The sequence below is a fragment of the Aethalodelphis obliquidens genome, unplaced genomic scaffold, assembly GCF_003676395.1.
Source record: "Aethalodelphis obliquidens isolate GAN/ISIS:26980383/991018 unplaced genomic scaffold, ASM367639v1 scaffold128, whole genome shotgun sequence".
Classification (NCBI taxonomy): Eukaryota; Metazoa; Chordata; class Mammalia; order Artiodactyla; family Delphinidae; genus Aethalodelphis; species Aethalodelphis obliquidens.
Genome location: NW_020838072.1, coordinates 34,851 through 61,269, shown reverse-complemented (window position 1 = coordinate 61,269; position 26,419 = coordinate 34,851). Strand labels below are relative to the sequence as shown.

At 40.4% G+C, this 26,419-nt stretch overlaps 1 protein-coding gene and 1 pseudogene across 1 annotated transcript in view; one reads left to right on the top strand and one right to left on the bottom strand.

Annotated features, from left to right (window-relative positions):
* Nucleotides 1–649, top strand: LOC113615999 (putative N-acetyltransferase 8B; annotated as a pseudogene).
* Nucleotides 650–3,183: 2,534 nt separating this feature from the next.
* Nucleotides 3,184–26,419, bottom strand: part of LOC113615974 (putative ALMS1-like protein) — a 28,046-nt gene continuing 4,810 nt past the window's right edge. The window contains exons 2-6 of the mRNA XM_027099068.1: nt 23,900–24,017; nt 12,747–12,976; nt 11,508–11,691; nt 9,289–9,352; nt 3,184–3,298 (exon numbers count right to left, since the gene is read on the bottom strand). Coding sequence (XP_026954869.1) covers nt 3,184–3,298; nt 9,289–9,352; nt 11,508–11,691; nt 12,747–12,976; nt 23,900–24,017 — 711 coding nt within the window. The remainder of the gene's footprint in view (nt 3,299–9,288; nt 9,353–11,507; nt 11,692–12,746; nt 12,977–23,899; nt 24,018–26,419) is intronic.

The window sequence follows — 26,419 nt, the reverse complement described above, 5'->3', positions numbered from 1 at the left end:
ACCTCTCTCTTGAACTTTGAGATCCAGACACAGAAGTCTTCCATGGCTCCTTATCAAATCCACAAATACCAGGAAAATTATCGCAAATGGGTCGTGGGTTTGTCCTCCAAGGTGATGACCGAGCACCTTCCCACCACCTTCCACAACATCCTAAAGCTGCCCCGAACCCTTGTGCTCTTGCTTGCGGGGGCCCCTTGCCCTATTCCTGGTCTCTCGCTCCTGGGTCCTGGACTTCGTGGCCAGCCCCGCCCTCCTTTTTGCCCTGAGGTTTCTTGCCGAACACCCCTGGATCCAGTTTGAGGTCATGTCTTTGCACACAGACATGTCTGACATCACCAAATCCTACTTCAGTGAGAGTGGCTCCTGCTTCTGGGTGGTTGAGTCTGGGGGGCAGGTGGTGGGCATGGTGGGAGCACTACCTGTTAAGAAGGCCACCCTGTGGAATGAGCAGTTGCAGCTGCTTCACCTACGTGTGGCCCTGGAGCACCGTGGTCAGGTGATAAGTAAAAGCCCTGGTCAAGACTGTCTGAGTCTGTGTGGCACCAGGGCTACAGCACCAGCACACTGCAGTACTCTGCCCTGGCCCTTTACCAGCGCCTCGGCTTCTGGAAGATGGGCTAGTTTTTCTTCTCCACAAGCTATAGGCTAGTTGCTGTCCCTGCAATTCAATTTATCTACCGTCTCCCCTCTGCTCAGGTCTCTCAGGCACTGGAGCAAGAAGGGGGCCTATGATCTGTGTCGTTGTGGATTAGTTAGGAGGGATCGGCTCTGCTGCAGTAATAAGCAAACCCTGAAGTCTCAGTGCGACGACACAGTAAAAGCTTACTGCTTGCTCACATTGGAACCCGATGGCCTTGGTGGTGGGGTGGCTCTGCTCCATTCAGTTTTTGGGGTTGCTACTGTTTCATTTATCTAGTGCCACGAGAATGCTGCATAAAAAACCACCACAAAATAATGATAAACATTTTTTTAGCTCATGAGTCTGTGGGTCAGCAGCTTAGGCTGAGCTCAGCTGGGCCGCCCCTTAGATCTCCAGGTGTCATGCCCTGCCTCTTCAGTGAGAGGAAATGCGAAGTCATGTGGAAAGGGCGTGGAGAAGGAGTGTGAGAAGAATCCACGTGAGAAGGATCAGGGCCAATGATGCCATCAGTCTGCTATGGCCCCCAAGGTCGCTGCTGAAGGGCAAGAAAGGCAGCCAGGGGCAGAGTGTGGGATTTGACATGGACTAGACCTAGAAGTGGCACAACCCACATCCCACTGGCCAGGGCCAGGTCATGATTTAAGTCAAGCTTCTGTTGCCTCTTGAGTTGTGTCTACTAAAGGCTAATGTTCCCGAAGGAAGCTGGAATGAGGCTAGGCGGTATCTCTGGACCCAAGGCACCTGTGTCTGCTGAGAGTCTCTGGGCCCACCTGATGGCTACCCTAACCAGACACTGTCTGACACCAAGTCAACAAAAGGGCTCTCACCGTGTTATGCTGTATTTCTTTTCCTTGACTGGTGCTTTTAGATTGAAGTTCCCCACACACCTCAGGGAGACACTGCATAGCTCCCTGCACCTCTACAGATGGGAAATAAATAACCCTCTGCTGCTTGCTTTACTATGAGTCAATCAGAAGTTATTTTCTATAAAAACACAAACAAAAAGGGACTTACTCTTGCCTAGAATTAAGATAATACCATTGAAACAAACATCCCTGTGGGCAAGGCCACTGTGGAGAAAGTATTGCTCCTAAACCATTAATAATCTTAGTCATCATTCTACCCAAGACTCTTCAGAAGGTTACTACTTCTAAATTACACATGGACAACAAGGTAAGTTTTATTAAACCAGACTCATAAAAGTAAGGATTGTGCTCCTCCAGGCTGATAAAATATAATTCCAAGGCTCTGAGGAAAATACTTATGTCAGTTCCAAGGAACTTTTCTCCCCAAGAATTGATTGGTCACTTTCTGTGGAAGAAAAGAAAGGCAGGAAAGAGGTTAGATACTCTTGCCACTAGAGGCAGACAGCCACTCCTCACCCCAGACATGTTGCTGAAGAGACCAGTGTCGTTCTCCCCAAATCTTGTTTCTCTTTCCCAGCTACAGAAACTATGGTAATTATACAAAAAATACTTCCTGAAGTGTTTAGCGAAGATGATCTGTAGTCTATTATAGTCTATACAGAAATATAATATTAATATAATCCTAATAGACTAATCCATCCATCAGTTCACAAACACACAAGCACAATAAGAGGCCTGGCCTTGTGATGCTGACACACCAGACAGGCCATGTAGTGCCTGGGGTGTCCTCACTTGAGGGAGCCCAGCCTGAGCTGCAGTATGTGCTCCAGAAGCAGCTCTCCAATCCCACATCAGTCTGGTATGAACTCGTCTCTTGGTTTCTGACTTTCAGAGTCCTCTGGGGGTGAAGTGAGGGGGCTGGGAAAGAAATGAGAACACTGAAGGATCTGGACCTTCAGGCATAGTGGCCCATCTGCTTTCTCAAGGAATTAATTGGTAGCAAGTCCCCTGGCCTGTGAGGTTCTAAAACTTGCAATACCACTGATTCTACTGGGGCTGTGGGCAGGAAATGGTAGTGGCTTCAAGGCTCTGAATACCCAAACTGCCAACTTGTATGCTACACTTGGACATTTTCCAATTTATTTAAAAAGTTCTAGTGGTGTATGATTCACCCATAAGGGGCATAAAACTATCATTTGGGACTCTGGATGAAAACTCATTAGTTCTGAAAGGTGTGGGCATTTCCAGCATGGCGTCTAAACTGACACCCAAGTATGAAATTTGGTTTCATTCCAAATGTATGCCTGGAAGGTGCCTTATTTATTTATTTATTAAACAATTTTAAAACATTAAAACAATTTTTTGGGGGGGCCGTGCCATGCGGCATGTGGGATCTTAGTTCTCTGGCCAGGGATCAAACCTGTGCCCCCTGCAGTGGAAGCATTGAGTCTTAACCACTGGACTACCACGGAAGTCCCTGGAAGATGCCTTTTTCAGATTTGCCTTTCTAGATTTTTGGATTTGAACTCTAGTTACAGGTGCTTTTATCTTCTAAATTTTAGTAGTGGTGTAATGCGTTATGAGCTTAAGTTCACTCTCCAAATGTGGTTAATTCAAGCAGGTCAGATGTGTTTTTCTCAATTTCTCTTTCCCCTGATAAATCTCATCAATCCTGCTCTAGGACTGACTGACCTTTTTATATAGCTGGGCTTGCAGCCTGTATGGCTTATATTCCAATCTCCACTTTTCCTCTTCTCTCTTGTTCTGTACTTCTGGAAGCTGTTCATAAATCCTTAGAAATGGCACCGATGGAAAGACAGAAAGCAGTGAGGCCACCTGACCACAGAGGCACACGATCACTCCTCCCCACATCTCCCTAAGCTCTACTGCTCTCCAGGCACTCAGTCCCTCAGACAGGCTGTGGGCCTGTTGTGTGCCCAGCTTCTTGTTAGACACTTGGACACAAAGAACCCTGGCCTGGAGTGCTCATGATCTGAAAAGGGATACAGAAAAAAACATAATAAAATCCTGCTAATAGTGGTTACTTATGGGAAAGAAGTGGAATGAGGGGTGGAGATGAACTTCTTTTCACTCTATATGGAAAAATGTATGGTTTCAATATAAGATAATGACTTCGTATTACTACCATATTTTTAAGCATGAAAAATAATGGAAAAGAAAATACAATAATCATCATATCTACAAAATGCTACATAGAGTTATAGGAAAAGAAACAGAACTTATTCTGATTGAAGGAGGTCAAGGAAGACCAGAGAAGAGACTAAGCTTGAGGTAGGTCTTGAAGAATAGTTAGGAACAGAAAGGGGAGGTGGGGAGAAGGGAGTGTTGGTAAGAATGGAGTCAAGGCTTCACGGAGATAGTGTAGGGGAACAGGAGGGAAGCAGATGGGGTGAAGGTCTCATAGCCATGTGAAAACCTTGGGCTTTGTCCTATCAGGGACTGGATGCCACTGATTTTAAGTAGGGAGGAACATGATCAAACATTCATTTGATAAATACACTCTAACTGGAAATAATGTAAATCTCCAACAAAAGAATAGTTAAACAAATTATGGGCTATAATAAAATTATTACAAAGCATAAAATGTTTCAAATAGTTTTTATGCTATGGGAAAACGTTCACAATACAATGTTAAGCAAAATAAAGCAGGCTACAAACCTGTATATATAGTATGATAAACAATCTGGGGAGAAAGAAGTGTGTTAACACAGGTCTCTGCAAAATCCCCATAGAAACAGGACTAGTGTTAGTTATGTTTAGATGGAAGAATTATGAATGACATTTATTTTCTTCTTTCTGATTTTTTCTATATTTTCCAAAGTTTTCTATAATCTGAAAAAGAAATCATTGATAATGATGTAGCGGCTCTGTGGAAAAGAGATTAGAGAAGATAAAGAGCAGAAGGGGGAGAAGAGCAGTCCTCCAAGAAAGGAGGCTAAGCCCGCATCAAGGCAGTGAGGAGAATGGGTTCCAGAGCGATCATGAAGGCGAGTCTCCAGGATGCACTAGCCGGCTGCACGTACAGTGCGGGGTCACGGAGCTGGAGGCAATAGCTCCCCAGCTTTTCCAGTGGGTGAGTGGGTGGCCCAAGTAAGTGTGGGAGAGGAAAATGGGCAGTTCCACTTTGGACACAGTGAGGATAATCACTAAATGAAAACACAAAAGTGGAGGTCAGGAAAGAGATCAAAGAAGAACAAACATATATTTTAAAAAGTCACTGTTGATGAAAACCACAATGAGATAGCACATCACATCTGTTAGAATGGCTATTATCAAAAAAATAAGAGATAACAAATGCTGGTGAGGAGGTGAGAATGTGCTCCGTTGGTGGGAATGTAAACTGGTGCAGCCACTATGGAAAACAGTGTGGAGGTTCCTCAAAACATTAAAAATAGAACTGCCGTATGATCCAGCAATCCCACTTGTGGGTACATAGCTGAAGGAGATGAAATCATGATCTCAAAAAGATATCTGCACCCCCATGTTCATTGCAGCACTATTTACGATAGTGAAGGCATGGAAACGTACGTGTCCATCGACGGATGAATGGATAAAGAAAATGTGATATATATATATCTACATATAATGGAACATACATATAATGGAATATATATAATGGAAAATGTGATATATATACATATAATGGAATAGCCATAAGAAAAGAAAAAGATCCTGCCATTTGCAACGACATATATGGACCGTGAAGGCAATGTGCTAAATGAAATAAGTCAGACAGAGAAAGACAAAACTGTATGATCTCACTTATATGTGGAATCTAAAAACATCAAACTCATAGAAACAGAGAACAGAATGGTGGTTGCCAGGACCTGAGGGATGGGGGAATGGAGAGATACTGGTCAAAGAGTACAAACTTCCAGTTTTATGATGAATAAGTTCTGGGGAGCAAATATGCAGCACAGTGACTGCAGTTAACAACACTGCATTGTATACTTGAAAGTTGCTATGACAGTAGAGCTTTAATGTTCTCACTATAACAACAACAAGAAAAATAAAATGGTAATTATGTGAGGTGAAGGATGTGTTAACTAACTTTATTGTGGTAAACATTTTGCAATACACATGTATGTCAAATCATCACATTACATAGCTTAAGTTTATACAATGTTAAATATCAATTATATCACAGTAAAGCTGGAAAAAAAGTCACGGTGAGAGAAGGGATAACAAAGTCCATTGGAAAAAGACAAGTTATCCCAAGGAGAACATGTGATGTGAAGAGAAAATCCGCTTGGGCCAGTAAAGGTTGTATTCTAGGGCTGGAAAGCTGGGAGTCGGGCTAATCAGAGTAGCCAGAAATTGCATTTTGTAAATGGATCCTTGAAAGCAATTACTACATACTATTGGAACTGTCTGTCTGCTCATGGTCTGGAGTCAACTATCTTTCATTTGTAGTACCTAGTCCAGTGCCTGGCGCATACCCAAATATACGCATTAATAAGTTAGTGAAAACACTTCTCTTAAAGGACACACTGGAAGAAATGCTTCAAGTTAAGAGAGTCAGGTTCTCTCTTCTCCAAATCTTTTCTCTTATCAGAAACATTTAAACATCTTTGGTAGAGGTAGGTGTTGGGAAAAGATGATGAGTAACACAGAGCTCCAGAGCTCCAAGTCCGCCACATGATACAGTTGAAGGAGTACTGGGTGGGGAGCCTGCTGCCGGACTCTAACCCCAGCTCTGGCCCTGACTTCCTGGCAACCTCTCTCTGGGTTACAGTTTCCTAAAAGTTAAAGGTAGACTAGATGATCTTTAAGATCCCATTCAACTCTATGATTCTCACATGGAAGTAGATGGCGTCTTTGAAAGGGGGCCATATCAGAAATAAAATGGAACAGAAGTACTCTAATGAAAATGTATCAATTTAAAATATGTCTCTTCCTAGAAGATGGGTACTTAATCCACCCCTACAACTATACTTATATTTTAAAGCACAGATACCTTTCAGAAGATGCCCTACCTTCTTGCAGGCAAGCTTCATAGTCCCATATAGCAAGGACTCCTCTTGCTGAGGTGAGAGTGTTATTAGCTGCCACACAATGAACACTATGTAATGTCCATTAATTAAATTTTGTGACATTCAGAATGAAGCAATAATTCTCAAAGTTTTTGGACTTTTGACACCTTTATACTCCTAAAAATTGAGGGCAATTTTGGTGAATGTGGACTTTATCTATTGATACTTACTGTATTAGAAATTAAAACATTTAAAAAGAATTTAAAAAATACTTATTTCACAACCTAAGTGTCCATCAACAGATGAATGGATAAAGGTGTGGTATGTATATACAATGGAATACTACTCAGCCATAAAAAGAATGAAATTCTGCCATTTGCAACAACATGGATGGACCTAGAAGGTATTATGCTTAGTGAAACAAGTCAAAGACAAATACTGTATTACATCACTGATGTGTGGAGTCCAGAAAATAAAACAAATGAATGTATATAACAAAACAGAAACAGACTCACAAATACAGAGAACAAACCACTGGTTACTAGTGGGGAGAAGGAAGGAGGGAGGGGCAAAATAGGGGTATAGGATTAGGAGATACAAACTATGTATAAAATAAATAAGCAACAAAGATATATTGTATAGCATGTGGAAACATAGCCACTATTTGTAATAATTTTAAATGGAGTATAACCTATAAAAATATTGAATCACTATGTTTTATGCCTGAAACTAATATTGTAAGTCAACTATACTTCAATAAAAAAACTTTTTTCTTAATTTATTAAAAAATAAGCCTGTTACATGCTAACATATAAAATAAATATACTTTTCAAAACAAAAATAAGAAGAGTGGCATGTTATACATATTTTGTAAATCTCTTTAATGTCTGGTTTAACAGAAGACAGCTGAATTCTTATATTTGCTTCTGTATTAAGTTTGCTGTTATATGTTGTTCTGGTTAAAGTGTACATTAAAAAAATCCAGTTTACACACATATGTCATTGGAAAAGAAAAGAGTATTTTAATATTCTTTTCAGATAATTGCTGATTTTCTTTTTTTTTTGGCCGCTCAGCTTTCGGGATGCAGGATCTTAGTTTCCCGACCAGGGACTGAAACTGCGCCCTCAGCAATGAAAGCGTCATCTTAACCACTGGACCACCAGGGAATTCCCTGATTTTCTTGATACTATACCAAATCTTGACAAGTGGTAGTTTAAATGTTGACATATTTACTTATATAATATGAAAAATATTACAATTATTTATGTCACTGCTGATCTCATCAGAAAAGTCTAAGTACTGGGAGATAGTCAATCTCATATTAGTAGACACAAGTTTTCTAGAATTCTAGTCTTTGCTTGAAAGCTCAGATTTTCTCTTTGGCAATAAATACTGTCAGCTGTTTTCCTGGAGAAGTGACAGATTCACTTCCTCATTTTCAAGAAAATATCTGTCATATACCAAATTTGGAATAATTAGTTTATCAGTCATTCTTTCAAGTAAAACCTAGTTCCATGAAAAAGGCAGCTAGTTCAGCTCAGTACACAAACCAAGGCTTTTCCTTGAACCAATCATCGTATCTTGGTATGCAGCAGAAGTGCTTTATGTGTACTTCCATTACACTGCTGCCATGTGGCTGTGAAGAATAAAATGCCAACTAGACTAGCAGTTTGGTCCACTGTCCCAAATAGTGCTAAGGCATCAGCAGTTTTAGTCCTCCCTTCATTACTTTTGCATCATCTGTACAAATGTCAATACAGTTAAAAAGACACATAATATCCTAGTAGTATTTTGAAATTTGTTTTGACCTGGCAAATTCCCTGAAAGGGCCTCAGCCACTTCCAGAGGCCCATGGACCACACTTTGAGAACCACTTGATTAAAGCATCCCTTTGAAATACCTATAAGGAAATGGTTTACTAAATGGAGAGTAAAAAGACTTCAAGAGGAATGCTTTAATTACCTAAGATAAATTGTTTTCAAGCACTATGCCAACTATAAAACTGTTCTTATTAAAGGAAGTCTCCAATGACCCCCTAAGAGGTAACCAACCATTAACTTAGTTATTCTATGGCAGTCTCATGAGCAATATATGCATATCTCTAATTAATTAATTGCTAATAAATGCAAAGGCACAAAATTTAAAAAAGTAAAAAATTAGTCTTTCTCCAACCTCTGTACCCCAGTCACTCAGTTCCTTGTCCCAAAGGCAACAACTATTACCAATTTTTTGGGTATCCTTCCAGAGATAGTCTATGCATATACAAGTATATGCATCTATGTAAGCACAAATACTTTTTTATTAAAGACTATACAAATGGTGGCAGCGTACACATGCTTCTGAAACTTGATTTTTTTTAAGCCTAATTTACTGTGTCTTGGAAACTATTCCCCTATCTCTCATTGTACTGGATACAATTCCTAGTAAAAGGATTGCCTAGATGTAAGGCCCCAGATATTTACTTTTATTTAAAAATATTTTTTATTTATATTTGTTTCTAACAAACACAAGCCTGATTAAGGCAAACAAATTAGTGGCGATTCTTTGTCTTTTTTATATATGAGGCATCCATACCATGATCTCCTATTTTTCATTTCTTTTTTAGTGCCATAAGTGAGAAACTATTTTTATAACTAATTTTCTCATAATGTATTGTTTTTTGTTTTTTTTATCTCTCATAATGTTTTACCTAGAGCATAATGCCTTTATTCTGGGGCCAAGCTATAGCTCCTGACCATTTGGTGGCCTGATTTATACTTTTATAGTTACTTATTCTTTTGGCCATACCATTTAGACCGCTGAATCATTTCCTTCTTTCCAACAGGCCTTTTCTTTTGGGCAGCCAGGAAGTCTAAGCAAAAGAAGAAGAGGGTTTTTTTTAATGGACTGTGTCTTTTTTTTTTTAATTGAGGTATAGTTGATTTACAATATTACATAAGTTTCAGGTGTACAACATAGTGATTCACAATTTTAAAGGCTATACTCCATTTATAGTTATTGTAAAATATTCGCTATACTCCCTATGCTGTACAATATATGTCCTTGTAGCTTATTTATTTTATCTCTGAATCCCCTACCCCTATCTTGGCCCTCCCCCCTTCCCTTTCCCCACTGGTAACCACTAGTTTGTCCTCAATATCTGTGTGTCTATTTCTTTTTGTTATATTTACTGGTTTGTTGTATTTTTTAGATTCCACATATAAGTGATGTAATACAGTATTTGTCTTTCTCTCTCTGACTTATTTCACTAAGCATAATACCCTCCAGGTTAATCCATGCTGTTGCAAGTGGCAAAATTTCATTCTTTTTTATGGCTGAGTAGCAGTGGTGGTGTCACCCATACCAGCCCCTAAAAACTGAAGGACCTGTGACTTGATTTATCTCTCTGTTTCCATACCAGCCCCTGAGAGCTGAAGGACACTTGCCCTGATTTATCTTTGTGTTCGTTTCAAAAGTACCTGGCATTTGGCAGAGGTGTTTTGCAGCTGTACTTTGAAAGATACATGCTTTGAGAGATATATAGTGGTGAACTCCCCCAAACCAGTTCTGACTTGACCATAACAATAAGCGTGCGCGGATGAAACCTGGAAGTGTCCAAAAGTTACCTTTGCTTCGTTACCATGCTATGATCTCTGCTCAAAGGGGGCATTTGTACTCTGCTAGGCGCAATCTGTGCCACGTGCAAAGGACCATGGAAGACTGTGCATGCCCTGGCTGCCCCCGGCTGCCCCTGAAAATCTCCACCCCTTTCCTCAAGCCCTAATGACCTATCTGCCTCCTAACCCTTAAAATCCCTTACTCTGCTCCCTTCAGGGAGAAAGTATCTTTAGAACATGAGCTCTCCTTTCTCCATTCCTTGATCAATGAATAAAGTCTATGCTCTGCTATGTCGAACCTGGTCTCATCCAATTGACATTTGTGACTCTAGGCAGAGGACCCATTGAGGGGTCCCCGACACTTAGGGGATCAGTAACAGGGGATTGTGCCTTAATAAGGAAGGCTGTGTTGCTCAAGAACTGTGAGAGGGAGCTGCTGGGACTTTGCACCCCTACCCTGAGTTGGCAGTGCTGGGTGGTGAGTAATGGCCAAGGCCAAGGCCAGGGTTAGACTATGATGACTATGATAGCAGCTTGAGGCTTCTGAAGACACAACACTGTGGCACAGACTAGACAGTGTGCATTGAAACACTGACCAGTTTACAGGTAAGGCTGTGATGAAAGCATTAGGTAGTACTTTATAGTTTTCATGGATTTCACATATTATTTTATTGAGATCTTACATCTAGCGTAATTGTTAAGAGAATAGACTCTAGCACCAGCACACCAGGGTTCAAATCCCAGTTTAACAGGTGTGTAAATCTTGGGCAAGGTACTTAATCTCTCTTTGGCCCAGTTTTCTCATCTGTGAAATAGGGATATTCATAGTATCACCTCAGAGAGGTTCTGGAAGCATTAAACAAGAACAATGTCTGGACAAAACATAAGGGCTATATAAGTATTTATTATTATTATTATTGCTACCCTATGAGGAAGGCAAGCCTGGAATCAGCCCCAAGCCCCTCAAAACATTATACGTTTGGAACTAACTTGCTCATGGTGACAGAGCTGGTTTTTAAAAACACCATTCTTGGCAATTCCCTGGCGGTACAGTGGTTAGGACTCTGTGCTTTCACTGCTGAGGGCCCGGGTTCAATCCCTGGTCAGGGAACTAAGATTCCACAAGCCACGTGGCACCCCCCAAACAAAAACAAACCCAAACACCATTCTCACTGCACACTCTCACTTTTAAAGTGTAGTGACAGGGCAAGAGTAACTGGGCTTATTTGGATTGTGAAAATGCTGAGAGCTAAATTGGGTAAGTTCTGCTACCTAAGGAGATTTGAGTCTCAACAAGCAAAAGGTCACTTTCTGACCTGTAACTAACCTGGCACTGAGCAGTGCTGCCTTGCATGAAGCAGACCTTGCCCTCTCTACCAAGTCATAGGAAAGTGAACAGGAAGAGTATACCTCTCTTAGGGAGCAGGTGCATGGCGTCCCGGTGGCCCTGCCATTCTTGCACAGTGTTGAACAGTGCCTCCCGTTCACTCTGTAACATGTTCTGCAGCTTCCTCTCCTGGACTATTAACTTCAGGCGCTTTATCCGTTCCCCAGAGCGGGAGATGAAGTCAGGTCTGTGAAGTTGCAGTGATTCCTGAGGAGGAGAAAAAGCCCCCAACCTCACATTAATGATATAGGCTTTTCTCCAAGGGCCTAGAAAAAACAGTACCTGCCTAACAGGTTTGGAAAGCCTGTTTGTAACTTATAGAAAATATCTAGAGTTGAAGAATTATCTAACAACTCCCTGTGCGGGAAAGCTCCAGTAGGAAAATCAGAGGGATCAGAGAAATGCCTTTGGAATAAGCCAAGAACTAAGACTGTGGCAATGACAACTCTCCCCAGTGTTGATGGGATAAACCTTGGCCCGTTGTGCTATTTTTAATTTCCCTTCAAAGAAATACGTCATTAAAAAAAAACATTTTCTGGACTTCCCTGGTGATGCAGTGGTTAAGAATCCCCCTGCCAATGCAGGGGACACAGGTTCAATCCCTGGTCCGGGAAGATCCTACAGGCTGTGGAGCAACTAAGCCCTTGTGCCACAACTACTGAAGCCCGCGCGCCTAGAGCCTGTGCTCTGCAACAAGAGAAGCCACCGTAATGAGAAGCCTGTGTACAGCAAGGAAGAGTAGCCTCCACTCGCCGTAACTAGAGGAAGCCTGCGCACAGCAGTGAAGAACCAATGCGGCCAAAAATTAAATAAATAAATAAATGAAATTTAAAAACAAAACAAAAACATTTCCTTTAGCTCCCCAGGTATTTATAAAGAAGAGAGCTGGTGCCTTTAAAACCCTGTGTTAAGCAGAAATAGGAGTTATGTAAATGCAGGAACAAATATAAGGCTGACGCAAACATCAGGCCTCTACTGCACTCCACGAGCTGCTGTGTATATACAAACCGAATGAGCAGCTACACAACATCCTCCCTTCTAGTGCCTTGCCCCAGATACTGAGGGTGATGCACAATTTATAACGGCTAACAGTAAGGCAGCCTTTGATTAATGAGTGTGAGAACAGATGAACTGTGGAGGTGCTAGAAACGAGGATCAGTTGACTATACTTCAGAAAGCCAAGTCACAGGTTTAACTCTTTTGTATCTTGCCCCTTCTTCCTTCTTAAACATATGGCTAAAATTAACTCAATGTCATTGTACCTGTAGGGTTGCTCTCACAAATGGCTTCAGTGGATCTCTGCCTGGGCCTGCTAGTGAACTGTGGCTGTCCATGTGCTGTCCTTGCCAGTTCTTTTCCTGTAGTGGCTCCCTCCAAGGTGTGGTGTTGGTTACTGGTACAAACCAGGAGACACAAGGGCCATGAAACTTGGGCAGGTTTTCCTTCTTAGGACCAGACTTCACATTTTCCACAGGAACAAACCATGAAACTCCTATAGGAATTATTTTTAAGAAAAAAAGAAGATTTTTCACTTTTTTCATCAGAGACGTGCATAATATAGGCTCTCAGGGACTCAGCTGTCAGCGGCCACCAGGAGGCCCTGGAGTCTGCTTAACTGCAGGTGTGACTCAGGAATTGTAGTGTTGGATGCAGTCAGCCCTCTGTATCCATGTACACAGAATCCTTGGGTTCAGGAGGCAGTACTATGCCATCTTACATAAAGGACTTGAGCATCCATGGATTCTGGTATCCATGAGTGGTCCCGGAACCAATCCCCTGCAGATACGGAGGGATGACTGTACTTTCAAAATTTGCCAAGGTGGTGCTGGGGAAAGATAGGGTCAACATTAAATCCTTTAGAAACAAAGAATCTTAGCTTTGCAAAAGACTTGAAATTCACTAGTTTTTCTACTAAGAAAGCAGAATTAGAAACTGACCTTCCCAGCAGTTCTGCTTATTCTTCCTTAACTTTCTCTCCCCAGGATAACTGGTAAGGAGGCTTTTCTCTTCTATCTTTTCTTCTGACCAAGAAGTCACATCACTGTCCTCTTCTACTGTAGCCTCGCTAGAACTTGGAGTTGGGAAAGTCATTCCAACATCTCGAGTGTGTTTTCTGACACCATTCACAATCTCCAAGATACCTAAGGGAAACGATCACAACTATCTCTGGGAAGAGCCTTGAGACTCGATTGACAGGTATATTCAAGTCAGTAAATGAAAACTTAAAAAAAATTAATAATTTATTTTCTATTCTGCAAAGAAAACGAATTGAGAAGATCTATAATTTTCATATCTATATCTGATAAAATAGGGAATTCCTGGTGGTCCTGTGGTTAGGATTCCACACTTCCACTGCAGGGGGCACAGGTTCGATCCCTGGTCGGGGAACGAAGATCCCACGTGCCGTGCAGTGTGGCAAAATAAATAAATAAATAAATAAATCTGGTAAAATATTCAAAACCATCATTGAGACACATTTTTAACAAGTATCGTTATGTAAAAATATTTGTTGAAGATAGTGCTCTGAATGAATGCAAAAGACAACGCAAGCAGAGATGAAAGGTGATATAAACTGTTTTGGAATCATATTATGATTTATTTTTACATCTTTATTGGAGTATAATTGCTTTACAATGGTGTGTTAGTTTCTGCTTTATAACAAAGTGAATCAGTTATACATATACATATGTTCCCATATCTCTTCCCTCTTGCGTCTCCCTCCCTCCCACCCTCCCTATCCCACCCCCCCGGGCGGTCACAAAGCACCGAGCTGATCTCCCTGTGCTATGCGGCTGCTTCCCACTAGCTATCTACCTTACGTTTGGTAGTGTATATATGTCCATGCCTCTCTCTCGCTTTGTCACAGCTTACCCCTCCCCCTCCCCATATCCTCAAGTCCATTCTCTAGTAGGTCTGTGTCTTTATTCTTGTCCTACCCCTAGGTTCTTCATGACGTTTTTTTTCTTAAATTCCATATATATGTGTTAGCATACAGTATTTGTCTTTCTCTTTCTGACTTACTTCACTCCGTATGACAGACTCTAGGTCTATCCACCTCATTACAAATAGCTCAATTTCGCTTCTTTTTATGGCTGAGTAATATTCCATTGTATATATGTGCCACATATTCTTTATGCATTCATCCGATGATGGACACTTAGGTTGTTTCCATCTCCGGACTACTGTAAATAGAGCTGCAATGAACATTTTGGTACATGACTCTTTTTGAATTATGGTTTTCTCAGGGTATATGCCCAGTAGTGGGATTGCTGGGTCATATGGTAGTTCTATTTGTAGATTTTTAAGGAACCTCCATACTGTTCTCCGTAGTGGCTGTACCGATTCACATTCCCACCAGCAGTGCAAGAGTGTTCCCTTTTCTCCACACCCTCTCCAGCCTTTATTGTTTCTAGATATTTTGATGATGGCCATTCTGACTGGTGTGAGATGATATCTCATTGTAGTTTTGATTTGCATTTCTCTAATGATTAATGATCTTGAGCTTTCTATCATGTGTTTGTTGGCAGTCTGTGTATCTCTTTGGAGAAATGTCTATTTAGGTCTTCTGCCCATTTTTGGATTGGGTTGTTTGTTTTTTTGTTATTGAGCTGCATGAGCTGCTTATAAATTTTGGAGATTAATCCTTTGTCAGTTGCTTCATTTGCAAATATTTTCTCCCATTCTGAGGGTTGTCTTTTGGTCTTGTTTATGGTTTCCTTTGCTGTGCAAAAGCTTTGAAGTTTCATTAGGTCCCATTTGTTTATTTTTGCTTTTATTTCCAATTCTCTAGGAAGTGGGTCAAAAAAGATCTTGCTGTGATTTACATCATAGAGTGTTCTGCCTATGTTTTTCTCTAAGAGTTTGATAGTTTGTGGCCTTACATTTAGGTCTTTAATCCATTTTGAGCTTATTTTTGTGTATGGTGTTAGGGAGTGATCTAATCTCTTACTTTGACATGTACCTGTCCAGTTTTCCCAGCACCACTTATTGAAGTAGCTGTCCTTTCTCCACTGTACATTCCTGCCTCCTTTATCAAAGATAAGATAACCATATGTGCGTGGGTTTATCTCTGGGCTTTCTATCCTGTTCCATTGATCTATCTTTCTCTTTTTGTGCCAGTACCATACTGTCTTGATTACTGTAGCTTTGTAGTATAGTCTGAAGTCAGGGAGCCTGATTCCTCCAGCTCCGTTTTTTGTTCTCAAGATTGCTTTGACCATTCGGAGTCTTTTGTGTTTCCATACAAATTGTGAAATTTTTTGTTCTAGTTCTGTGAAAAATGCCAGTGGTAGTTTGAAAGGGATTGTACTGAACCTGTAGATTGCTTTGGGTAGTAGAGTCATTTTCACAATGTTGATTCTTCCAACCCAAGAATATGGTATATCTCTCCAACTATTTGTATCATCTTTAATTTCTTTCATCAGCGTCTTATAATTTTCTGCATACAGGTCTTTTGTCTCCTTAGGTAGGTTAATTCCTAGATATTTTATTCTTTTTGTTGCAATGGTAAATGGGAGTGCTTTCTTGATTTCACTTTCAGATTTTTCATCATTAGTATATAGGAATGCCAGAGATTTCTGTGAATTGATTTTGTACCCTGCTACTTTACCAAATTCTTTGATTAACTCTAGTATTTTTCTGGTAGCATCTTTAGGATTCTCTATGTACAGTATCATATCATCTGCAAACAGTGACAGCTTTACTTCTTCTTTTCCGATTTGGATTCCTTTTATTTCCTTTTCTTCTCTGATTGCTCTGGGTAAAACTTCCAAAACTATGTTGAAAAAGAGTGGTGAGAGTGGGAAACCTTGTCTTGTTTCTGATCTTAATGAAAATGCTTTCAGTTTTTCACCACTGAGGATGATGTTGGCTGTGGGTTTGGTTACATATGGCCTTTATTATGTTGAGGAAAGTTCCCTCTATGACTACTTTCTGCAGGGTTTTTATCATAAATGGTGTTGAATTTTTTCAAAAGCTTTCTCTGCATCTCTTGAGATGATCATATGGTTTTTCTCCTTCAATTTGTTAATATGGTTTATCACATTGTTTGATTTGCATATATTGAAGAATGCTTGCATTCCTGGAATAAACCCCACTTGATCCTTTTAATCAGCTGATCCTTTTAATGATCCTTTTAATGAGCTGTTGGATTCTGTTTGCCAGCATTTTGTTGAGGTTTTTGCATCTATGTTCATTAGTGATATTGGCCTGTAGTTTTCTTTCTTTGTGACATCCTTGTCTGGTTTTGGCATCAAGGTGATGGTGGCCTCGGAGAATGAGTTTGGGAGTGTTCCTCCCTCTGCTATATTGTGGAAGAGTTTGGGAAGGATAGGTGTTAGCTTTTCTCTAAATGTTTGATAGAATTCACCTGTGAAGCCATCTGGCTCTGGGCTTTTGTTTGTTGGAAGATTTTTAATCACAGTTTCATTGCTTGTGATTGGTCTGTTCATATTTTTTCAGTGCTTGTGATTGGTCTGTTCATATTTTCTATTTCTTCCTAATTCAGTCTTGGCAGGTTGTGCATTTCTAAGAATTTGTCCATTTCTTCCAGGTTTTCCATTTTATTGGCATAGAGTTGCTTGTAGTAATCTCTCATGATCTTTTGTATTTCTGCAGTGTCAGTTGTTACTTCTCCTTTTTCATTTCTAATTCTATTGATTTGAGTCTTCTCCCTTTTCTTCTTGATGAATCTGGCTAATGGTTTATCAATTTGTTTTATCTTCTCAAAGAACTAGCTTTTAGTTTTATTGAACTTTGCAGTCGTTTCCTTCATTTCTTTTTCATTTATTTCTGATCTGATCTACATGATTTCTTTCCTTCTGCTAACTTTGGGGTTCTTCTTGTTCTTCTTTGTCTAATTGCTTTAGGTGCAAGGTTAGGTTGTTTATTCGAAATGTTTCCTGTTTCTTAAGGTAGGATTACATTGCTATAAACTTCTCTCTTAGAACTGCTTTTGCTTCATCCCATAGATTTTGGGTCATCGTGTCTCCATTGTCATTTGTTTCTAGGTATTTTTTAATTTCCTCTTTGATTTCTTCAGTGATCACTTCGTTATTAAGTAGTGTATTGTTTAGCCTCCATGTGTTTGTATTTTGTACAGCTCTTTTCCTGTAATTGATATCTAGTCTCATAGTGTTGTGGTCAGAAAAGATACTTGATACAATTTCAAATTTCTTAAATTTACCAATGCTTGATTTTTGACCCAAGATATGATATATCTGGAGAATGTTCCATGAGCACTTGAGAAAAATGTGTATTCTGTTGTTTTTGGATGGAATGTCCTATAAATATCAATTAAGTCCATCTTGTTTAATGTATCATTTAAAGCTTGTGTTTCCTTATTTATTTTCATTTTGGATGTTCTGTCCATGGGTGAAAATGTGGTGTTAAAGTCCCCTACTATGAGTGTGTTACTATTGATTTCCCCTTTTATGGCTGTTAGGATTTGCCTTATGTATTGAGGTGCTCCTATGTTGGGTGCATAAATATTTACAATTGTTATATCTTCTTCTTGGATCGATCCCTTGATCATTATGTAGTGTCTCTCTTTGTCTCTTGTAATAGTCTTTATTTTAAAGTCTATCTTGTCTGATACGAGAATTGCTTCTCCAGCTTTCTTTTCGTTTCCATTTGCATGGAATATCTTCTTCCATTCCCTCGCTTTCAGTCTGTATGTGTCTCTAGGTCTGAAATTGTTCTCTTGTAGACAGCATATATATGGGTCTTGTTTTTGTATCCATTCAGCCAATCTGTGTCTTTTGGTGGGAGCATTTAGTCCATTTACATTTAAGGTAATTATCGATATGTATGTTCCTATTCCCATTTTCTTAATTGTTTTGGGTTCCTAATTGTAGGTCTTTTCCTTCTCTTGTGTTTCTTGCCTAGAGAAGTTCCTTTAGTATTTGTTGTAAAGCTGGTTTGGTGGTGCTGAACTCTCTCAGCTTTTGCTTGTCTGTAAAGGTTTTAATTTCTCCATCAAATCTGAATGAGATCCTTCCTGGGTAGAGTAATCATGGTTGCAGGTTTTTCTCCTTCATCACTTTAAATATGTCTTGCCACTCCCTTCTGGCTTGCAGAGTTTCTGCTGAGAGATCAGCTGTTAACCTTATGGGGATTCCCTTGTGTGTTATTGTTTTTCCCTTGCTGCTTTTAATATGTTTTCTTTGTATTTAATTTTTGACAGTTTGATTAATATATGTCATGGCATATTCCTCCTTGGAAATATCCTGTATGGGACTCTCTGTGCTTCCTGGACTTGATTAACTATTTCCTTTCCCATATTAGGGAAGTTTTCAACTATAATCTCTTCAAATATTTTTCAGTCCCTGTCTTTTTCTCTTCTTCTTCTGGAACCCCTATAATTCGAATGTTGGTGCATTTAATGTTGTCCCAGAGGTCTCTGAGACTGTCCTCAATTCTTTTCATTCTTTTTTCTTTATTCTGCTCTGCAGTAGTTATTTCCACTATTTTATCTTCCAGGTCACTTATCCGTTCTTCTGCCTCAGTTATTCTGCTATTGATCCCATCTAGAGTATTTTTCATTTCATTTATTGTGTTGTTCATCATTGTTTGTTTCATCTTTAGTCCTTCTAGGTCCTTGTTAAATGTTTTTTGCATATTCTACTTCCAAGATTTTGGATCATCTTTACTATCATTATTCTGAATTCTTTTTCATGTAAACTGCCTATTTCCTCTTCATTTGTTAGGTCTGGTGCGTTTTTATCTTGCTCCTTCATCTGCTGTGTGTTTTTCTGTCTTCTCATTTTTCTTATCTTACTGTGTTTGGGTCTCCTTTTTGCAGGCAGCAGGTTCGTAGTTCCCGTTGTTTTTGGTGTCTGTCCCTAGTGGCTAAGGTTGGTTCAGTGGGTTGTGTACGCTTCCTGGCGGAGGGGACTAGTGCCTGTGTTCTGGTGGATAAGCCTGGATCTTGTCTTTCTGGTGGGCAGGTCCATGTCTGTTGGTGTGTTTTGGGGTGTTTGTGGACTTATTATGATTTTAGGCAGCCTCTCTGCTAATGGGTGATGTTGTGTTTCTGTCTTGCTAGTTGCTTTGCATAGAGTGTCCAGCACTGTAGCTTGCTGGTCATTGAGTGAAGCTGGGTGCTGGTGTTGAGATGGAGATGTCTGGGAGATTTTTGCCGTTTGATACTATGAGGAGCTGGAGGGTCTCTTGTGGACCAGTGTCCTGAAGTTGGCTCTCCCACCTCAAAGGCACAGCACTGACTCCTGGCTGGAGCACCAAGAGCCTTTCATCCACATAGCTCAGAATAAAAGTGAGAAAAAGTGGAAAGAAAGAATTAGTAGAAGTAGAAAGAAAGAAAGAAAGAACAAAAGAAAGAAAGTGAGAGAGAAAGAAAGAAAAGAGGGAGGGAGGGAGGCAGAGAGGAAAGAAAGAAGGAGCGAGGGAAGGAAAAGAGAAAGAAAGAAAGAAGATAATGTAAAATAAAATCAAGTAAGATAAAATATAATAAAGTTATTAAAATAAAAAATAATTATTAAGAAAAAAAACGGATGGATAGAACCCAAGGACAAATGGTGTAAGCAAAGCTATACAGACACAATCTCACACAGAAGCATACACATACACACTCACAAAAAGAGGAAAAGGGGAAGAAATCATAAATCTTGCTCTCAAAGTCCACCTCCTCAATTTGGGATGATTCGTTGTCTATTCATGTATTCCACATATGCAGGGTACATCAAGTTGATTGTGGAGCTTTAATCCGCTGCTTCTGAGGCTGCTGGGAGAGATTTCCCTTTCTCTTCTTTGTTCTCACAGCTCACAGGGGCTCAGCTTTGGATCTGGCCCCGCCTCTGCGTGTAAGTCGCTGGAGGGCGTCTGTTCTTCGCTCAGACAGGACGGGGTTAAAGGAGCCGCTGAATCGGGGGCTCTGGCTCACTCAGGCCGGAGGGATGAAGGGGTATGGAGTGCGGGGCGAGCCTGCGGTCGCAGAGGCCAGCGTGACGTTGCACCAGCCTGAGGCGCACTGTGTGTTCTCCCGGGGAAGTTGTCCCTGTATCAAGGGACCCTGGCAGTTGTGGGCTGCACAGGCTCCCCGGAATGGGGGTGTGGATAGTGACCTGTGCTCGCACACAGGCCTCTTGGTGGCGGCAGCAGTAGCCTTAGTATCTCATGCCCATCTCTGGTGTCCGTGCTTTTAGCTGGGGCTCGCGCCCGTCTCTGGAGCTTCTTTAATCAGCGCTCTTAATCCCCTCTCCTCGTGCACCAGGAAACAAAGAGGGAAGAAAAAGTCTCTTGCCTCTTCGGCAGCTCCAGACTTTTCCCCAGACTCCCTCCAGGCTAGCCGTGGTGCACTAACCCCCTGCAGGCTGTGTTCACGCTGCCAACCCCAGTCCTCTCCCTGGGCTCTGACCGAAGCCGGAGCCTCAGCTCCCAGCTCCGCCCGCCCTGGCGGGTGAGCAGACAAGCCTCTCGGGCTGGTGAGTGCTGGTCGGCACCGATCCTCTGTGCGGGAATCTCTCCGCTTTACCCTCCGCACCCCAGTGGCTGCACTCTCCTCCGCAGCTCCGAAGCTTCCCGCCTCCGCCACCTGCAGTCTCCGCCCACGAAGGGGCTTCCTCGTGTGTGGAAACCTTTCCTCCTTCACAGCTCCCTCCCACTGGTGCAGGTCCCATCCCTATCCTTTTGTCTCTGTTTTTTCTTTTTTCTTTTGCCCTACCGAGGTACGTGGTGGGGGTGTTCTTGCCTTTTGGGAGGTCTGAGGTCTTCTGCCAGCATTCAGTAGGTGTTCTGTAGGAGTTGTTCCACATGTAGATGTATTTCTGGTGTATCTGTAGGGAGGAAGGTGATCTCCGCGTCTTACTCTTCCGCCATCTTCCCCTCGTCCCGGAATCATATTATTGTACTTACTACATCAAGCCTCTTCAACGTTTTATTGTAATTTCGGTATGTGAGATTTTATATTTCCTTATTTTTTAGAACAAGTTTGAGTTGTATTTTCTCTTATTGTCATCCGAAAGTATACTAACTATGATAAGTAATATACATGATTTTCTTATTATGATACCCGAGTAAGGAAGGGTAGTTTCACTATTACCATTAGAGTTGGATTTTTTATTCCACTTCAGTAAAGGAAAAAAATTTAAGCCTTCAAAATCGCAGGCTACTGCTTCTTCTTGGGTGGGGTGAAGGGGTATGAGGGAGAGAGAAGAAGAGAGGGAAGACGAGGGTAGAGATAGAGAGATGGAGGGTGTGTGTGTATGTGACAGAGAGAGAGAGGGAGAGAGGATTTTCATTTGTCAGTTTAGATATTAGAGGGAAAGAACTACTAATATGGATTCAATGGGAAAAGGATTTCAGTTCTGGTCCCAAGTGAGAGGGACAGTAAGTGCTTATAGTCCTACTGGCAGTCACCCAGGTAAGGAAGAGGTGAACAGATGTAAAGACATGACTCGAAGGGAAAAATAATCAAGAGGCAAGTTGATTTCTGTGTTATAAAGTCAAAAGATATAAGAAGTCATAAAGTGAAAAGCCTCCTTCCCACTCTTGTTCTCCATTCATTAAGTTTATAACCCTGTGATTCCAGAGAATTTTTTGCACATATTTAAGCAATTCTCTTCCTTCCTTTGTTTTTTAAATACATGTAGTAGCATGCTATACACTATTTTGTATGTTGCTTTTTCTTTTTAACTATATATCTCGGAGATCTGGCATATTAGTAGCAAGAGCTTCCTCATCCCATGTAGGACTTCATTATATGGATATACAATAACTTATTTAACAATTTGGCTACTGATGGACATCTAAGTTGATTTTACTTTTCTGCTTATAATAAACAATACTCCAGTGGTAAATTCTGTACACTTGCCATCTTACACATATGCACTGTATATTTATAGGCTAAACTCCTAAAGTAAAAGTGCTGGGTCAAAGTAATTTTTGTTTTTCGGTACACGGGGCTCTCACTGTTGTGGCCTCTCCCATTACAGAGCACAGGCTCCGGACGCGCAGGCTCAGCGGCCATGGCTCACGGGTCCAGCCGCTCCGCGGCATGTGGGATCCTCCCGGACCGGGACACGAACCTGTGTCCCCTACATCGACAGGCGGACTCTCAACTACTGCACCACCAGGGAAGCCCAGGTCAAAGTAATTTGGATAGAAACTGCCAAATAGAGGTTGTACTCCCAACTTATATTCCTACTAGAATGTACCTATTTCCTTACAGGCTTTCCCACAAACATACTATCAAACTTAGATTTTTGTCAATCTGATAGCTGACAAATGGCATTGGAGCATAGTTTTCTTTTTTTTTTTTTAAACATCTTTATTGGAGTATAATTGCTTTACAATGGTGTGTTAGTTTCTGCTTTATAACAAAGTGAATCAATTATACATATACATATGTTCCCATATCTCTTCCCTCTTGCGTCTCCCTCCCTCCCACCCTCCCTATTCCCACCCTTCCAGGTGGTCACAAAGCACCGAGCTGATCTCCCTGTGCTATGCGGCTGCTTCCTACTAGCAACCTATTTTATGTGTGGTAGTGTATACATGTACATGCCACTCTCTCACATTGTCACAGCTTACCCTTCTCCCTCCCCATATCCTCAAGTCCATTCTCTAGTAGGTCTGTGTCTTTATTCCCGTCTTACCCCTAGGTTCTTCATGACATTTTTTTTCTTAGATTCCATATATGTGTGTTAGCATACGGTATTTGTTTTTCTCTTTCTGACTTACTTCATCTGTATGACAGACTCTACCTCCATCCACCTCACTACAAATAACTCAATTTCATTTCTTTTTATGGCTGAGTAATATTCCATTGTATATATGTGCCACATATTCTTTATCCATTCATCCGATGATGGACACTTAGGTTGCTTCCATCTCCTGGCTATTGTAAATAGAGCTGCAATGAACATTTTGGTACATGACTCTTTTTGGTTTTGGTTTTTTATGGTTTTCTCAGGGTATATGCCCAGTAGTGGGATTGCTAGGTCGTATGGTCATTCTATTTGTAGTTTTTTAAGGAGCCTCCATACTGTTCTCCATAGTGGCTGTATCAATTTACATTCCCACCAGCAATGCAAGAGTGTTCCCTTTTCTCCACACCCTCTCCAGCATTTATTGTTTCTAGATTTTTTGATGATGGCCATTCTGACCAGTGTGAGATGATATCTCATTGTAGTTTTGATTTGCATTTCTCTAACGATTACTGATATTGAGCATTCTTTCACGTGTTTGTTGGCAGTCTGTATATCTTCTTTGGAGAAATGTCTATTTAGGTCTTCTGCCCATTTTTGGATTGGGTTGTTTGGTTTTTTTGTTATTGAGCTGCACAAGCTGCTTGTAAATATTTTTAATCTTCATTTCTTTTATTGTGAGTGAGGTTGAGTATCTTACCATAGTTTTAAGAGCTACCTGTATTTCCATGGAAATGTTTAAATTAATTTACCTGCTTGTATGCCCTTATTTAACATATGTACATTTTGCTTGTTGCAAAGGGTAGAGCTCAAGCTCCAGAAGCTGCTGGTAGAAGACGAAACAGAGTCAGAAGAAATATGGTCTGTCACCTGGAAGAACAAGAGATCCTGTCATCATTACCTGTAGTCAATGGCACAGTTACCCAAGGGATAAGAAAATACTATCACCAAGAGCCCTTTCTAATTCAGTTCAAACTGTTGAGATGAGGTTGCCAGGAAGCTTGTGACGATGTGAACATGCTACTACACACTTCTGGATGGGGAGGGGGATGCTGCTGCAGTTGGATACGAGACTGAGCTGTTTTAAGAAGGCAGGAGAGACTGGCTATGCTCCCAGGACTTGAAAAAACTCTGAAGAGGATGCAAGAGAAAGATTAGCCTGGTGTGCCTTCAGAGTGAAATTCTGAGTTGACACCAGCATAAAATTTTGATGAGAGATAAAGCAGGCAGGGGATAACTAAAGAGAGTGAGTGATGAACTGCAGAGAGTGCTTTCCAATAAGATCTGACTTAGAAACTTAAAGGGTAAATGCCAAAGACCTGAGAGGCGCCATGAGAAGTCCTGAATGAGTGGAATATTGCAAAAAGCACTTAAAGATTTGAGCCCAAAAGGTTGTTTTTAGCAAGTAGAGCAATAAAGGGAGTTGATGGTGGAGTGTTAGTGGCTGATAAAAAGATTATCAAAATATAGTCGAACAAATATGATATAAAATAGTATTTCTTAAACTTGTTCATCAGAACAATCTCCTGAGGGAGGGTCCTAACCCAGAACAATGAATTGGAGTTTCTAGGTGAGGGCTCTGGACATCTATATTTTGAATAAATGTCAGATGTTTGTCTACTTAAGCATATTTGGTAGAGTAAATTCAAGCCCAAGTCAGGAAAGGAAACAGAATATCTGCTTCCCTAAACTAGATAAACTATATTTCAGTGTCTTCAGGGAATTTGCAACAGATCCTGGAGGAGACGGAGCTGGCTGTTAGATGTCTGGGGACAGGAACTACTTTAATTTTCAAAAATATAAGCATTGCAAACTGCGGGGTTTAATAATGATGACCTGTAAAATTCTAGCATGGATCACACATTTGATAATTTGCAAGCATTTAGAAGTTAAAGAAAAGATGACAAAATTTTAGCCAAGGTTCATTAAGCCTGGCAGAATAAGCCCTGCCAGGTTAGCCTTGTTTTTCCTAGTAGACATGGTCACAACTAGATTTGAATAAAACAACAAAATTTCTCATTACGTACTTGAGGGCAAGATGGAGTTACAGGGGTTGAAGGACAAGTTGGTGGAACCAGCTTTCCCATATAATGCACATCTGGGAGGGCCAAAAGTGCTGTCAGGATCCCAAATAATAACAGGCATGATAGGCCAAATCAAACAAGGGATAATTGTCAGGCCCTACACATCAGGCAGGAGGAATAGCAGCAACTCCGAGGCAGTAGAAAAAGCTCTGAGTCGGGTGTCCAAAGACCTAAACCAGTCTCAGATCTTCCCTTTACTAGCTGTCTCTACTTGAGCAAGCCATAATCTCTGTGCCAGTTTCCCCATCTAGAAAAGGGAATACCTAAATTTCTGAAATTATAGAAGTGTTACAAAGAACAAATGATTTAGATTAAAAAATGTAAAAAGCTACTAATATAAAACTATAAGACTATGATGATGTTAAATCAATATGTATGAAAAGGTGGTGAGGAAGATCTGACTGGCAATCCACTATAATTTTTCTGCAGCTGTTTTTTTAAAAAAAGAGAGAGAACACTTTATGCACTAAAATGGACTTTCAATATGTACTGTCAAGTACAAAAAACAAAGTTTGCTGCCATTTTTGTGAAAAGAGAAGAAAACATATGCAGTTACTTGCTTTTTATGTATAAGATATCTGTGAAAGAACAGAACCCAGATTGGAAAGGAAGAAGTAAAACTTTTTATTTGCAGATGACATGATGCTATCAGTAGAAAATACTAAGGAATTCACAAAGTATTAGAACTAATAAATAAGTTTAACCAGACTGCAGAATACAAGATCAACAAGATAAAAAAATCAATTGTATTTCTATATTCTAGCAACGTGCAATCTGAAAATAAAATTAAGGAAAGAAAATCAGGGAATAAATTTAACAACATAAGTGCAAGGCTTGCACACTGAAAACTATATAACATTGGTGGGAGAAATTAAAGGTTTAAATAAATTGTGAGACATTCCACATATGTAATTTAAAAATGGACAAAAGATTTGAATACACATTTCACCAAAGAAGATATAACAGTGGCCAATAAACATATGAAAAGATGTTCAACATTATCAGTCATTAGGGAAATACAAATTAAAATCACAATGAGATACTACTTCACACCAACTAGGATGGCTATAATAAGAAAGATGGACAGTACTAAGTGTTGACAAGGAAGTGGAGAAACTGGAACCTTCGAAAGAAAGAAAGAAAGAAAGAAAGAAAGAAAGAAAGAAAGAAAGAAAGAAAGAAAGAAAG